A 15445-nucleotide genomic window follows, 5' to 3' on the forward strand; every position below is an offset into this window, starting at 1 on the left:
ACAGAGAGAGAGGGAGAAGTAGGCTCTCCACTGAGCCTGATGTGGGGCTCGAATCCAGGACCCTGGGATCATGACCCGAGCTGAAGGCAGACTTTGACTGAGCCACCAGGTACCCCTGCTTGGAGCTTTCATAAAACATTTTATGTATTTTTAAAAGATATCTTTAAAGGTCTTTGCTGTTTTATTTTGTTGAGGAGGGGAGGGGCAGAGCGAGAGAGAGTCCTAAGCAGGTTCCATGGCCAGTGTGCAGCCAGTCCTAGGTGGGGCTGATCTCGAGAAAATGACCTGAGCTAAAATCAAGAGTGGGATGCTCAACTGACTGAGCCACCCAGGCGTCTCTCTTTTCTATTTTAAAGAAAACCTGTGGGAGTGAGTGAACTTAAAATACTGAGGTTTTTGATATGCAACTAGTCATCATACTCTTACCACACTGAATTTACTTACAAACATAATCCCATAAAATGAGCCTCATTTCTTACTATTTTCTGTACATAAAGTATACTATATATATATATATATATTTAAAAGATTTTATTTCAGAGTGCATGGGGTAGGGTGAGGGAGGGGCAGAGGAACAAGGAGACTCCCCGATGAGCGAGAAGCCCAACAGGGAGCTCTGGATCCTGAGATCATGACCTGAGCCAAAGTTGGGCTCTTAACCCTCTGAGCCATCCAGGCGCCCCTTACATTATTTTTTTAAGTAATCTCTACGCCCGATGTGGGTTCCAACTCAGGACCCCGAGATCAAGTGTAGCAGTTCCACCCAGTTGGCCAGGCACCCCTGTACACATACTTTTAGAGAGTTTTAGGTATGTGGTTGCCTGGTAGAAAAACGCCGTATTTTAACAATGGTGAAATTTGGGAAACCTGAATTGAAATGCTCCTTAACTGGTAAGTTGACATTCAACCACATTCCTTTTTATCTTTCTCATTCCACCAAGATTTAATTGTACAGTCATCTACTGATAGGATGCTTTTAACTAGTCAGAATTTGCTTTCCTGATTTTAGATCTTAGACATTGTCTTGTTGGCTCTCCTCAACAATCCTATCCCAAGGAGGCAAATGCCACTCAATCAGTAAAGCCTCAAAGCAAGACATTTAAATTTTCCATTTTTCAGATTATCCTTTATGAACACAAGGACATGCTTTGCTCATTCATAGTCAATCAAAAAGTAAAGCTGAAATACTATCACACCATTTTTTGTAATCTGTCTTGCCATTAATGCCATGTTATGGGTTAAACAGTAGGGGATGGGAGATCAGGGGTTAAATGTATTATTTTTTTCATAGTTCAGTTCCTGTATAACAAGTGAAAGGAAGCAGGGTGACTGAGCTAACACGAGAAAAAGCTTAGATTCATCCCAGAATGTGGTAGATTTTGTCATGACCAAGTGCCTAAGTTCTCATTGCTATTCAAAAGCTTCATCTAGAATCAAACAAAACACACACACACACATATACACCCCCACCCCCCCCCACCCCCCCACCCCCTCCTCAATCTGTGATTCGTAGTTTCGAGCTGTGTGCTAGGATGGCCAGCAGCTGCTAACTACCGGGGCTGGCGTCTGCGTCCGTCCAGGTATTCGTGTGAACGGGCCAGGTACCGTTCTCAGTGCCCGGTGTGCACAGCGGCTTTCAAGACCGGGAAGGACGTGAGCAGCTCAACTGTCAAAACTGGGGTGACGGGGGCAGAAACGGCCTTTAATTTGCTTCCTCGTTCGCTGGCTAACGGCGAAGAACCGGTTCTTCGCGGACGGTGGCTGGTGGACCTCAACCGCACATCAACCTTCCCGGAGCCTGCAGCCCCCGACCTGCGCGCGCGAGAGCCAGGAGGGCGCACCTGAGGTCTCGCGAGAGCCGGGATGGTCCCTCGGCGACGCCGTAGGCCGGGCCGGCGGGCGCGTTCCTCTGGGCGGGCGGTTTGGGTGCTTACTCGGACCGCCCGAGGGCGCGGGGCTCCGGGGTTCGGGGCTCGCCCCCCGCTCCGGGCAGGCGCGCCTATGGCGTTTGTAAGGTGACGCTGCGCTCACCGACTTTCTCCGGGGGCGGAGGAAGCGCCCATGAACCCTTCGGCGACCTTCCTCGTCGGGCGCCAGGTGAGCGGCCGCCGCCGGCTCAGCGTCTCCGCTGGAGCGTCCGGGTGCGAGTGGACAGCGAGCCTCGCGGGACGGGGAGCACTCTGGCCGAACCCGGGTGGTTTTTAAGGAACGGTTTCTGCTTAAAAATGTAAAACGATAGATACACAGTACGAAGAGGAGAAGCGGAGCGTCGCATCTGGTCCCTTACTTTAGTAAGAACGACATCCGGCCCAGGCGCCGAGACGGGCGGCGAGTGACCAGGTGCTCACTTTTTAAACGACACCTGGGCGTTTGGAGAGCTGCCTTTCTGTGCGCCGCCTCGCTTCCTGTCCTTAATTTCTTTCACGGTAACCTGCGAGGGGACGAGCACTCTCGTAACTCCGTTTTACTAGAAAGCGTTGAAAGCGAGCTTTGCATTTATGAGTGCACGAAGAAAAGTGAGCTTTGCATTCATCAGTACGGTGAAATGAGCTTTTTTTTTTTTTTTTTTGGCATGTTTGGCGAATTGCCTGTTTTCCTATCCTACAATATGTGCTCCTTGCCGGCGCGCTCATTACTGCATCCCCAGCCACACTTGGCGCTCAGCAAATACTTGTTCAGTGAATCAATGAATTAACGAATGGTTTACCAAAGACAGAATTTAAATCTTGTGATTTGGAATCACTTGATCCAAATTCCACTTTCTGTGTTTAGTTACTAGTAAGTAACTGTAATTCATTCGTCATTATTTATTGACAAACCTTATTTTTCAGAAAGCAGTAATGATACAAAATGGGCCTCGTGAAGTTTTAACTACTAGTTTTAAGGTAGAATTCTTTTTTTTTTAATTAAAAAAATTTTTTTTAAGGTAGAATTCTTGAAGTAATACTTTCAGTTCTTTTATTTCATGGATGGGGCAGTACCATATTTCAAAATGTGCTTCACAATCAATAATAGGTAATGTTTGGAAAAACTATCCCTTTCACGTATTTAAGTTGGTATCTTAAAATTTTTCCTTAAAAAAAAAATAACGATAGCTAATGTTTGTTGAGTGCTTACCCTGTGCCAAGTAATGTGGAGTGCTTTACACAGTTTATCGTGCTTAATCCACAGAACTAAGAAGTTAAAGTGTTATTACCATTTTACAGGTGAGGAAACCAAGGCTTAGAGAGGTTAAGTAATTTGTGCAATGTTATAGAGCCACTCAGGTGATTAATTCTGGATTCACATTTAGGTCAGACCAGCTTCACGATCTAGTCTTTAAAATGACATATGCATAAAGGGAATTACTGTAGATAATTTTATTAGGTATGAAATGACATCATGGTGATATGAAAAATGTTCATTTTTAGAGATGCATGCCAAAATATGTAAGAGTTTTTTAAACAACAAAAAGAGAAAGGAAAATTGAAACAGATGTGGTAGAATCTTGATAATGGTAGAATTTAGGTACTGAACATAAGAGAGTTTATTGTACAATTCCCTTCTGTGTGTGTTTGAAAATTTTCCTTTATAAACAGGTGTGTTGAGTTTGGACCAATCACAATATTACATTGTTCTTGGTAGATTGAGTATATGCCCTAGATGTTATGAGAATTATTTACATTCAAACAGTGATTATTTCATGTTTTCCTTTACTTGATTGAACCAGAATTGCTGGGGCAAAGTGTGGGGTAATATTGTTGACTGATACAAGGAATGGGTTGACAGCAAAGACAAAAATGCCAAAATGAGTTTATTTGTGATTAGCCAATGAAGGTTTTACAAACGGTCCCACTTTTTAAGAGTGGCATGTTTGGTATGACAAAATTATAGAGGCAGAGTGCGCGGTAGGTAGGCATGAACTCATTTTAAATATACATAATTTTGATGCCATGTTATAAGCAGTGAATAAAAAATAATTCAACTGTCTTGAATTGGCAGCAAAAGAAGATACAATTATTTGGAAAAAAATGCTTCAGCTCATTTATGTTATTGATTAGTTTTATTTTGATGTAAAACCACTTTCTCTGTTTAGAACATCGGGTCAGAAGTTGAGATTTCCACTATCGAGAAACAACGGAAAGAGCTGCAGCTGCTTATTGGAGAATTAAAAGACCGCGATAAAGAGCTCAATGATATGGTTGCAGTACATCAGAGACAACTTCTTTCATGGGAAGAGGATCGGCAGAAAGTGTTGACTTTGGAAGAACGTTGCAGCAAATTAGAGGGTCAGAAATACATTAGCAGTATCTGTTATATATCTCTGCATGCCAACATATTCAAAGGGTTCATGGGTTAGACACAAATGTATTTATTTTAAAATAAATATTTTTATTTGAGAGAGCGCGCACGCACATGTGAGCAGGGAGGGGGGCAGAGGGAGAAGTAGAGAATCCCCAAGCAGACTCCTTGCTGAGCATGGAGCGCAATGCAGAGCTCAGTCCCAGGAACCCAGGATCATGACCTGAACTTAAAACAAGAGTCAGATGCTCAACCGACCACCACCCAGGCACCTGAGACACAAATGTATTTAAATATTAAATACATTAGGGGAAAAAAGCGGGGCCCACAGGAAAGATAAGAGAATATCTCAACACAATCCCCGCTGCCCTAGAGTTTAGTTTAATTGAAGATAGGAAGCCTTTATGAACACTCACAATTGAACAAACACAATGTGAATTGAAGTTGGGCAGACAGTTTAAGTGTAGAGAGGGTGCTGGAGAGAGAGCTCCAGTTAATCTAAAGTGTCAAGAGTGAATCTGAATGAAATTAGTTTTGAGCTAGAATATGAATAGAAATGCCACAGGACTAGCCATTTCTGTTGAACTGACTCAAAGATTTTAAATTTTTAGTGTTGAACTTGATCTTAAGTATCTAAAACAGTCACCTTTTAAAAATATAGCAGTCTCAAAAATGGCTTGCAAAAATTTTCTTTGTACCATATTTTAATTCTGTCATCCCTTTAGTGCTGCCCTGAGGTCTGAATGTTCTAGTGACACTACATCAATGCCAGACTGTATTAGAAGGGAAAACACTAGATCTGTTTAATAGATAACTATATTGCACCTCCTTTTTTTTATCTTCTGTTACCCAAAGGATTCTGTAAACATGACAAACTGAATATGCATAATTTTCCATTTCTTTGATGATCATTTGATTTTACTCTGACCATACCCAGCCACACACACATACGCATCATGTTTGATTTGATTGCACATTAGATGTAATATATCTTACACAGATATGTTAAAGATGAAGATGACATTGCATATAGCCAACAGTATCTGGTTTTAAAATAAGAAACTTAACCAACTGAGCCACCCAGGCGCCCCTTAAAATAAGAAACTTGAGGGGCGCCTGGGTGGCTCAGTCGGTTAAGCATCTAACTTGATTTCAGCTCAGGTCTTGATCTCAGGGTCATGAGTTCAAGTCTTGTGTTGGAGCTCCAAGCCCAGCGTGGAGCCTACTTAGAAAAAAAGATTGTCATTCTCATTAGTGACTAGGGAAATGCAAATTAAAACCGTAATGAGATACCATTTACACTTATCAGACCAAAAATGATCAGGTATTGGTAAAGATATCAGGTATATATAAAGGTAGCAGGTATTTTGGAGCCAAGGGAAGACTCATTCACTGCTGGTGGGAGTGTCAGTTGGGACAACTACTTGGAAAATCATTTGACAGTATCTAGTAAAGTTAAAGATATACATAGCTCATGGCCCCGCATTTCCACTTCTAGGAATATACCCATGGGTCAGAGTACAAGTAAATGACCTAAGGATCTTATTAATATGTAGATTATGATACAACAGGTCTGGGGCCTGAGTCTGCATTTCTAACAAATTACCAGGTGATGTCAATGCTGCTGGCTCAAGGACCCCATTTGAGTAGCAAGGCTCTACAAAAACTCTTGCAAAATTACACCGAGATACACATTTAAGAATATTCAGAGCAACATTGTTCATAATAGCTGCAAAATGGAAACAACTGAAGTGGCTACCAATAGTAGTAAATACTATTTGGCATAATCATATAATGGGATATTATGTAGCAACAACAGTGCACAAACACCAGTCACATACAACAATGTGGATAAATCTCGGTCATCTTAGGTAGAAAAATGTGAAGGGAAGAACTCAAGAGTATAATCCCAATTATATACAGTTCAAATCAAACTGTGTTTTAGGAATGTGGTCATAGGGTGGTAACACTATAATTAAAAAGCAGGCAAATGATTAAGATCAGGACAGTGGTTGGGAAGGTGGGAATTGGAGACATTGTGTTTAGGAAATGACATCCATGGGGCTTCTGGGTTGCTGACTATTCTGTTTCTATACTATCCAGTATTGTGGATTCCATAATACATTCTTTAAAAAGAATTATCCTTTAAAAAAATTTTTAGCACACTTAACCTTTTAATTGTGTGTTTGAAAATGCATTTTAAACTTCAGATCTGATCAAAAGGTAGTTATTGATGAAATTTCCCTCAGGTGAACTACATAAAAGAACTGAAATAATCAGGTCACTCACAAAGAAGGTAAAAACCCTTGAATCTAATCAGATTGAATGCCAAACGGTTCTTCAGAAGACTCAGCTACAGCTTCAGGAAATGGCTCAAAAGGCAACCCATTCCTCTCTCCTCTCTGAAGACCTTGAGGTTGGTTTTATTTTGTGATAAGCTTCTCTAGCCCAAATTTTGTTTCAGGTATTGAGAAATTAGATTTAAATGTTTCCATTAAAATGTATGTGTGTGTATGAAAGTCGATCTGTCCATCTGCCACCATAGTTTCGTGCTCACTGTATGGCTTTGGTTGGCTGCACAGTGCTGAGTTGTCTGGGAGATAAACTTCATTACCACCTTTTCTGACTGTCAGCCCATTTGGTCGAGGAGCATCTGTCACTTCATCAACAATGGGTTATTTTAGAAAGCCTTTCTCAAAGTCTCAGATGAATAGCATCAAATTTTGGTAGCTTCACATGATGCTTTCTAAATGTGCCTTATCTGATACGATAAACAGGATCTACATCATGTTAGTAGCATATGGGGAATAAAATTTGTAAGACTGATTTTTCACTTTTCAGGTTTTTTTTTTTAAAGATTTTATTTATTTATTTGACAGAGAGAGACAGCGAGAGAGGGAACACAAGCATGGGGAGCGGGAGAGGGAGAAGCAGGCTTCCCACTGAGCAGGGAGCCCAATGTGGGGCTCGATCCCAGGACCCTGCGATCATGACCTGAGCCAAAGGCAGATGCTTAACGACTGAGCCACCCAGGCGCCCCTCACTTTTCAGTTCTAACTGGTCATCAGATATTTTTTGAACTCATGTTTTATGAGAGGCACAGAGAACCATATTTTTGTTATAGCATTTGTATTATGCTTGTTTCATAATGATAATGCCTTGTTTATTCTTTCAGATTATTATTCTAGACAGTTTCTAGCTATAAAATAAGTAAAAGCTATTCTATTGATATGTTGAATTAAAAAATAAAAATGTAGGGGGTGCTTGGCTGACTCAGTCGGTGAGGCATGTGACGCTTGTTCTTGGGGTCATGAGTTCAAGCCCCACATAGGGCATAGAGCTTACTTTAAAAAAAAAAAAAAAAGAAATGTATGAGAGAGAATGAGCAAGATCTCTGGTGTCTTTTCTTACAAGGGTTCTAATCCCATCATGAGGGCCCCACTCATGACCTCTTTTACACCTAATTATCTCTCAAAGGAGCATCTCCAAATAATACCATATTGGAGGTTAGGGCTTCAACGTACGCGTTTTGGGGGGATGCAATTCAGTTCATAGCAGGAGGATTTTTTTTTATTAATAAGATTTATTTCTTAGAGCAGTTTTATGTTCACAGCAAAACAGAGTAGAATGCATAAATTTCTCCTATACCCCCTGCCTCCACCACCAAACGCAGTCTCCCCTACTATGGACGTTCTGCACCCCGGTAGTACATTTGTTATAATCAGTGAATCTGTTAACACATCATTGTCACCCAAAGTCATAGTTTACATTGGGGTTCACTATTGGTGTTATATATTCTGTGGGTTTTGACAGATGTGTAATGACATGTATCCACCATTGTAGTATTGTACAGAATAGTTTCACTGCCTTAAAAATCCTGTGCTCCATCCTTCCACCCCGCTCTGGAACCACTGACCTTTTTACCATTTCCATAGTTGTGTCTTTTCCAGAATGTCCTATAGTTGGAATCGTATAGTATGTACCTTTTTCAGATTGGCTTCTTTTACTTCGTAGCATGTATTTAAACTTCCTTCATGGAGATACCATTTAAAAATCTCATTATTCTTTTTTTCCAACCAATAAATACATCATGTAGTTCTGGGGTTAAAAAAAAAGAAACCCCCCAAAAACCTGATAAATGGGAATACCCCAATATGAAGTGAAGGTCTTTCAATGTAGAGTAAAAATTATACACACACACACACATATATGCGCATAGAAGTTCACTAATGCTACTTTATTTCAGCAAAGGAAGTCTCTTACTAATCCAATTTTCATTCATTTTCTTTTTTGCCAACCTAGAATTATACATAAGAGAGATTGGGAAATAGACATTTATAAGCATAACCAATATGATTCAGGAAGGCAAACATAAGCATTGAGAGGATGCTAGAGGTAATGGAGAGAAAGATTTGTATTTTTTTTTGATTTTTAAAAAAATTTTTTTTTTGATTACTTGGCCCACTTTGTTGCTAAATAAAAGTTAAAGAGCAAACAAAACAGAATGAGCACAGACTGCGGCTAATGCTAATAATGAAAGCTTTTAAATGACTCAATATAGTATTTTATGTGTTGTTCCCTTGTAGGCTAGAAACGAAAATCTCAGCAACACATTAGTGGAACTTTCTGCCCAGGTAGGACAATTACAAGCTCGAGAACAGGCTCTCACTACAATGATAAAGCTAAAGGTAATTCAAAATAATAATACCTTCATTTGTCAGGGCACTTGGTACTTTATAAAGTATGGTCACATACATTATCTTACTTAAGTCCCATTGCAATGAGATGGTAGAGCTACCAATGTTGCTGTCTCTTTTAAAATTCTCATTTTAGGGGGGCCCCTGGGTGGCTCAGTTGGTTGGGCATCTACCTTTGGCTCAAGTCATGATCCCAGGGTCTTAGGATCGGGTCCCACATCAGGCTGTCTGCTCAGCTCCCTCTCCTTCTGTGATCTTTCTCACTTTCACTCACTCTCAAATAAATAAATAGAATCTTTAAAAAAATAAAAGAAAATAGGGGCACCTGGGTGGCTCAGTTAAGTGTCTGCCTTCGGATCAGGTCATGATCTCAGGATCCTGGGATTGGGCCCCGCCTCCAGCTCCCTGCTCAGCGGAGAGCCTGGTTCTCCCTCTCCTTCTGCTGCTCCCCCTGCTTATGCTCTCTCTTTCTCTTTCTCTCTCTCTCTCTGTCAAATAAGTAAATAAAATCTTAAAAAGTAAAATTCTCATTTTAGGGGCACCTGGCTGGCTTAGTGGAGCATGTGACTCTTGATCTTGGGGTTTGTGTTCCAGCCCCACATTGAGGGTAGAGATTACTTAAAAATCTTTTTTTTTTTGTTAAAGATTTTATTTATTTAACAGAGAGAGACACAGCGAGAGAGGGAACACAAGCAGGAGGAGAGGGAGAAGCAGGCTCCCCGCTGAGCAGGGAGCTGGATGTGGGGCTCGATCCCAGGACTCTGGGATCATGACCTGAGCTGAAGGCAGATGCTTAACGACTGAGCCACCCAGGCACCCCCCCAAAAATAAAAAAATCTTAAAAAGGGGGCGCCTGGGTGGCTCAGTCAGTTGAGTGTCTGACTCTTGATTTTGGCTGAGGTCATGATTTCATGGGTCATGGGGTCGAGCCCCACATCAGGCTTTAGGCTCAGTGGGGAGTCTGCTTGAAGAATCTCTCCCTCTGCCCCTCCCCCTACTTGTGCATGCCTGTGCGCGCTCTCTTTCTCAAATAAATAAATGAATCTTTAAAATAAGACTCATTTTAGAAATGTTGGAAACAAGTTTAAAATGATGTCCCCAAGACACTGAGAGAGGAGAAAGGACTCCACTTTTGGTCTCTGTCTCCAAAGGCTCATTACATGGTTTAGCATGTCTGGATTAACTTGTTTTCTTCCAAGGTATCCAGTGTTAGTTCTCACAATGTCATTGATAATCAGATTGCTTGCTAATGTTTCTTTGTTTTTCTTTTTTAATGGAGAGAAAAACTGTTAGCAGTCCAGCAGTTGCTAGAGCCACTACCATGTCATGATTAGTGATTGACTGACAGTCTCTTCTGCTATAACATGTGTTTGGCAGCTGGTGAATAGGGAATGATTTAGGCATAATGGGACCCTCATGCTAGTTCATATGTGCTTTTTCCCTGCATTTTAATGTTTTAAAGTGGTCACGGGCAAGCTTTCTTAAAATTGAAGAGAAAATATTAAAGTCTGCGGAATTGTCTTTAGTCAAATAGTGACCAATTTAGTGGCTTTAACAACTACTCTGGTTTCCGTTGTGGCAAAGTCCTGGTGAGGCTGTGAGTGCTAATGAAGATGCTGGAAAAGACTGACTGGTGTGTCGGCGCTGGCTTTTGCTGAACTGTTTGCATACTTAAATGGGCCTGTTGCTTTTTGCTACCAGTCTAATCATGAAGTTCCATTGATCTGCCAACCCTTATTTTCCCATAAAATCTTCCTGGTGTGAGATGTGCAGACCATGAGCATCTTCAGGAATGCATATATGGTGCTGTAGCAGAAACACTTGTCCTTAAGCAGGAGGAAAACCTGTTACTAATAACTATTCTATATTATAGCTATTATAATAATAGTTATTCCATGTGAGTGGGGGAGGGGAACTTTTACTTTATATATATATTTTTAAAGACTTTATTTATTTATTTGACACAGAGACAGCGAGAGAGGGAACACAAACAGGGAGAGTGGAAAAGGGAGAAGGCAGGCCTCCTGCAGAGCAGGGAGCCCGATGCAGGGCTCGATCCCAGGACCCTGAGATCATGACCTGAGCCGAAGGCAGTTGCTTAACCAACTGAGCCACCCAGGCGCCCCTTACTTAATATTTTTATACTTCTAGGTACCGTTTGAATTTTCCACAAGCAAATACCTTTTTTTGTAATTAAAACAACCACCTCAACAATAAGAGGTCTGATTTGGGTAGTTTGGGAATAATGTCTTGGAGTCTGCCATTTTAACAAGCTGGAACAAAGGGGTAGAGGAGAGAGGCCCATGGGATTTATCTGTAGTGCAGAGAGTAAGCCCCCCTCCAAGGGCCACCAGCTCTCCTACTGCAATTATAGTGTCTTAAGTAATCACATCGTGGTTATAAACTTTCTGAAACAGTAAGCTGTGGTGGTTCATGCGTGGTTGCAGGGGCCAGCTGGCTAGGTGCAAATTGGAGCTCCATCCCTAACTAGTTGCAGAACTGTGGGCTTTTTACTATTGACTCGCTTGTCACATGGGGACAACAGTAGTACCGGCTCAGAGAGTTGCTGTGAGATTACGTTAATTAACGACAATAAAGTGTCTAGAATGAAATCTGGCACATGGTGGGATCTTAACAAGTGAGATCTTACACTGATTAGTTGAAACTTTTTTTTTAAGATTTTTTTATTTATTCATTTGACAGAGACACAACGAGAGAGGGAACACAAGCAGGGGGAGTGGGAGAGGGAGAAGCAAGCTTCCTGAGGAGCAGGGAGTCTGATGTGGGGTGCAATCCCAGGACCTTGGGATCATGACCTGAGCCGAAGGCAGACACTTAACGACTGAGCCACTCAGGCACCCCTGATTAGTTGAAACTTAAAAATCTTACAGAACAGGAGCGCCTGGGTGGCTCGGTTGGTTGGGTGACTGCCTTCAGCTCAGGTCATGATCCTGGAGTCCCAGAATCAAGTCCCGCATCAGGCTCCCTGCTCGGCGGGGAGCCTGCTTCTCCCTCTAACCCTCCCCCCTCTCATGTACTCTCTCTCTCTCGCATTCTCGCTTTCTTAAATAAATAAATCTTTAAAAAAATAAAAATAAAACCCTTTAGAAAAAATCTTACAGAACAGTCTTCAAATTTGGTTCTTAGGACAAAGATATTATTGAGGCCGTCAATCACATTGCAGACTGCTCAGGAAAATTTAAACTGTTAGAGCATGCCTTGCGTGACGCGAAGATGGTGGAGACTTGTATTGTGAAAGAGAAGCAAGATTACAAGCAGAAATTGAAGACACTTAAAATTGAAGTCAATAAACTGAAAGGTAAGAAAGAGACATCAATTCAAGCATTTCATCTTGGGCACATACTTCTTCATTTGGGTTCACTTCATCTTGTGATTGAGAGGTCTGTTGCTGGCCTTAGATCCTACCGTGAAATGTTCATTTCATTTATACAGAATTATGCTGCAGTATTCATGTTATAAGGTAAATAACAGACTTGGAGGAAACTGTATAATGCGTTATATTTTTAAAATAAATTGCCTTTGCTGCACCGGTTAGTTATGGTTAATTTATGCTTCATAACAACCAGCAACAACATCTTGATAGTATGCACCCAGAAGCATCTGATAAGCTCAGGTATCAGCCTGACGGGGATTGGCTTATCCCGGTTGGGCCCAGCTGAGCTGCTCTTCTGGGGCAATTCTGCTTCCCATGTCTCATTTCTCACCAGTAAGCTGGCCTGGGCACTTTTCACCACGGTTAAGGCAGAAACTTTTTTTTTTTTTTTTAAGATTTTATTTATTTATTTATTTGAGAGAGAGAGAGAGAGCATGAGAGGGGGGAGGGTCAGAGGGAGAAGCAGACTCCCCGCTGAGCAGGGAGCCTGATATGGGACTCGATCCCGGGACTCCAGGATCATGACCTGAGCCGAAGGCAGACGCTTAATGACCGAGCCACTCAGGCATCCCTGAAGGCAGAAATATAAGAGAAGAAGCAGGGGTACCTGGCTGGCTCAGTTGGGAGGGCATGCAACTCTTGATCTCAGGATCGTGAGTTGGAGCCCAAAGTTGTGTGTGGAGCTTACTTAAAATAGATAGATAGATAATTAGATGAAAAATAGAAGCAGAAACATGCAAGAACCCGACACACCCTCCCTCTGTTGGCTAAAGCATCATGTGGCTGAGCCCAAAGTCAGGCAGTGGAGAAATATCTGTCCCTCTGGGAGGAATGCAGGGAGGGATGAAGGATTGCCACTAACAACACAATCTGCCAGGGTAGCTTTTTGACGCATGTTTTATTTTTGAAAATTCCTTTTGCGTTCTCCTTTTCTATTTTTGTTCTCAGAGTAACTCAGTGATTCATTTCCTTCTAAGTAATGTTACTTAAAGTTTTATAAAGAAGGGGAGGCTAGGTATACCAAATAGGTTAGTCCTATTTATGTGAATGTGGAGGTAGGTGGTGGAGTAAGAGCTGACATTTGCCTACAGAGGGCGTGGAGGTAGGCCCACTTTTCTGTGGCCTTTCCCCTCCCTGGGGCAGAGTCATTGGTCATCGTGTTAGACACACAGACAGACTCCCACTATGCAGCAAGCAGCCTTAGAATGACAAAGCCATGTTTTGGTGGAAGTTACTCTCACCTCTGTCCATAGTGGGGTGCCTCATTGTTAGAAGGTGGAGGAGGGACAGTAGAGTACTCGCCAGACCGGGAAGGCACTTTGAGACTGAAAAGCAAAGGAAGTCACTCCATACCATTTACATGGAGTTTTATTCAGGGTAACGTACTGATGGGGGGTCAGGTAGACCACGACCTTGGTGCTACATAACTACTCTCCGCAAATTCCAGACCTTAATCCACGGCTTTTATAGAACAGGGGGCTTTCTGGTGAGGTCAGAGGGTGGTCATCTACAGTGGTGCCATCTGTGCACTAGAGGGAAGATCAGAATAAGCCTTCCCGAATTCCATTCAGGGCACACATTAGCCTCCAAAGGGCCTGGAGCACGTGGGCGTGAGGGAGGTCATTGCACGGACATGAACAGGATGGAGTCAGGATTTTCAACACTCCTACACCCTGTGCCAGTGAGTTGCTGTTGAAATTGTGAAAGTTTATTGTGGTCAATTTAAAAGACTCAGCCTTCTAAAATCTTATTATTATTTTTTAAAGATTTCATTTATTCATTTGACAGAGACACAGCAAGAGGGGGAACCCAAGCAGGGGGAGTGGGAGAGGGAGAAGCAGGCCTCCCGCAGAGCAGGGAGCCCAATGTGGGGCTCAGTCTCAGGACCCTGGGACCATGACCCGAGCCAAAGGCAGACGCTGATGACTGAGCCACCCAGGTGCCCCTAAAATCTTTTTCTTATGATGCCCTGACTTGTGGCAAATCATGTGCTTTGTCTACATTTGTAGCTTCAGCTATAAAACCGTAATCACACTATACACCCCTTGACAGCAGGGACAGACTCTGTTATCTCTTTAAAGGACAACAAGGTAATGGACAGGGGAATCAACTCAGTTTGGGTGGACTGGGAAGGTGACTTTGAGGAGAACATTTGAGAGAAACTTGGATGGTGGGAAGAACTAGCCACATGAAGATCTGGGCCCAGAGCCTTCCAGGCAGGAGGAACAGCAAATGCACAAGCCCTGAGTGGGTTTTGAGGTTGGGACATGTTCAAGGAACAGAACAAAAGAAAGGGGAGAGTGATAGGCCAAACCAGGCCATTCAGGGCTTAGGGTAGTGATTTGGATTTCATCCTAAGGGAGTTAGGAGGGCTTTTAGGAGAAGAGTGACATGAGCAGATCTTTTACTTTTTTTTCTTAAGATTTTATTTATTTATCAGAGAGAGAGCACAAGTACAAGCAGGGGGATCAGGCAGAGGGAGAAGCAGACTCCCCACTGAGCAAAGAGCCCGATGCGGAACTCGATCCCAAGACCCTGGGATCCTGACCTGAGCCGAGGCAAACGCTTAACCGACTGAGCCACCGAAGCGCCCCACAGATTTTTTACTTTTAAAAGATTGCCCTGGTGTGCCTGGCTGGCTGAGTCGGAAGAAAATGTGACTCTTGATCTTGGGGTTGTGTGTTTGAGCCCCACTACTTCAAAAAAAAAAAATGCCCTTATTGCTCTCTGGGCAATAGGCTGTAGCAGGAGAGGCATGGTTTGAGCAGAGAGACCAGTCAGGGATAGGGAAGCCTGACAAGGTCATTGCCAGGGATGCAGCGAGGCTTAGATATATGTTGGCTGCAGCTCCGACGGGACTTCACATTAATTGGAAAGGGTGCCAAGGGCATGAGAGGTACTCACAGTGTATTTTCTTCTAGCAAATAGTATTTATTCAAGGACTTTTGTTTTCTTCTATTTGTGAAGAGGATCTAAATGAAAAGACAACAGAAAATAATGAACAACGAGAAGAGATCATTCGTCTCAAGCAAGAGAAAAGTTGCCTGCATGATGAATTGGTTTTTACTGGTAA

General features: G+C 42.4%; 1 protein-coding gene across 8 annotated transcripts in view; it reads left to right on the forward strand.

Moving 5' to 3' along the window:
• The first annotated feature begins 1902 nt into the window (after window positions 1–1902).
• Window positions 1903–15445, forward strand: part of CCDC62 (coiled-coil domain containing 62) — a 42993-nt gene continuing 29450 nt past the window's right edge. For 5 of the 8 annotated variants that reach the window (XR_015766925.1, XM_028092464.2, XM_028092466.2 and 2 more), the window contains exons 1-6: window positions 1903–2097; window positions 4076–4268; window positions 6531–6697; window positions 8868–8969; window positions 12126–12297; window positions 15340–15441. Coding sequence is in view for 7 of the 8 variants with exons in the window: in XM_028092464.2 (XP_027948265.1) it covers window positions 2062–2097; window positions 4076–4268; window positions 6531–6697; window positions 8868–8969; window positions 12126–12297; window positions 15340–15441 (772 nt within the window). In the remaining variant the exon portion in view is untranslated. The remainder of the gene's footprint in view (window positions 2098–4075; window positions 4269–6530; window positions 6698–8867; window positions 8970–12125; window positions 12298–15339; window positions 15442–15445) is intronic. The other 3 variants (XM_088019320.1, XM_088019322.1, XM_088019321.1) reach the window with 2 other exon arrangements.

This window comes from Eumetopias jubatus, unplaced genomic scaffold (genome assembly GCF_037043125.1).
Source record: "Eumetopias jubatus isolate StellerSeaLion01/CBP00866 unplaced genomic scaffold, mEumJub1_p1.0 scaffold_16, whole genome shotgun sequence".
In the NCBI taxonomy this organism is placed as follows: Eukaryota; Metazoa; Chordata; class Mammalia; order Carnivora; family Otariidae; genus Eumetopias; species Eumetopias jubatus.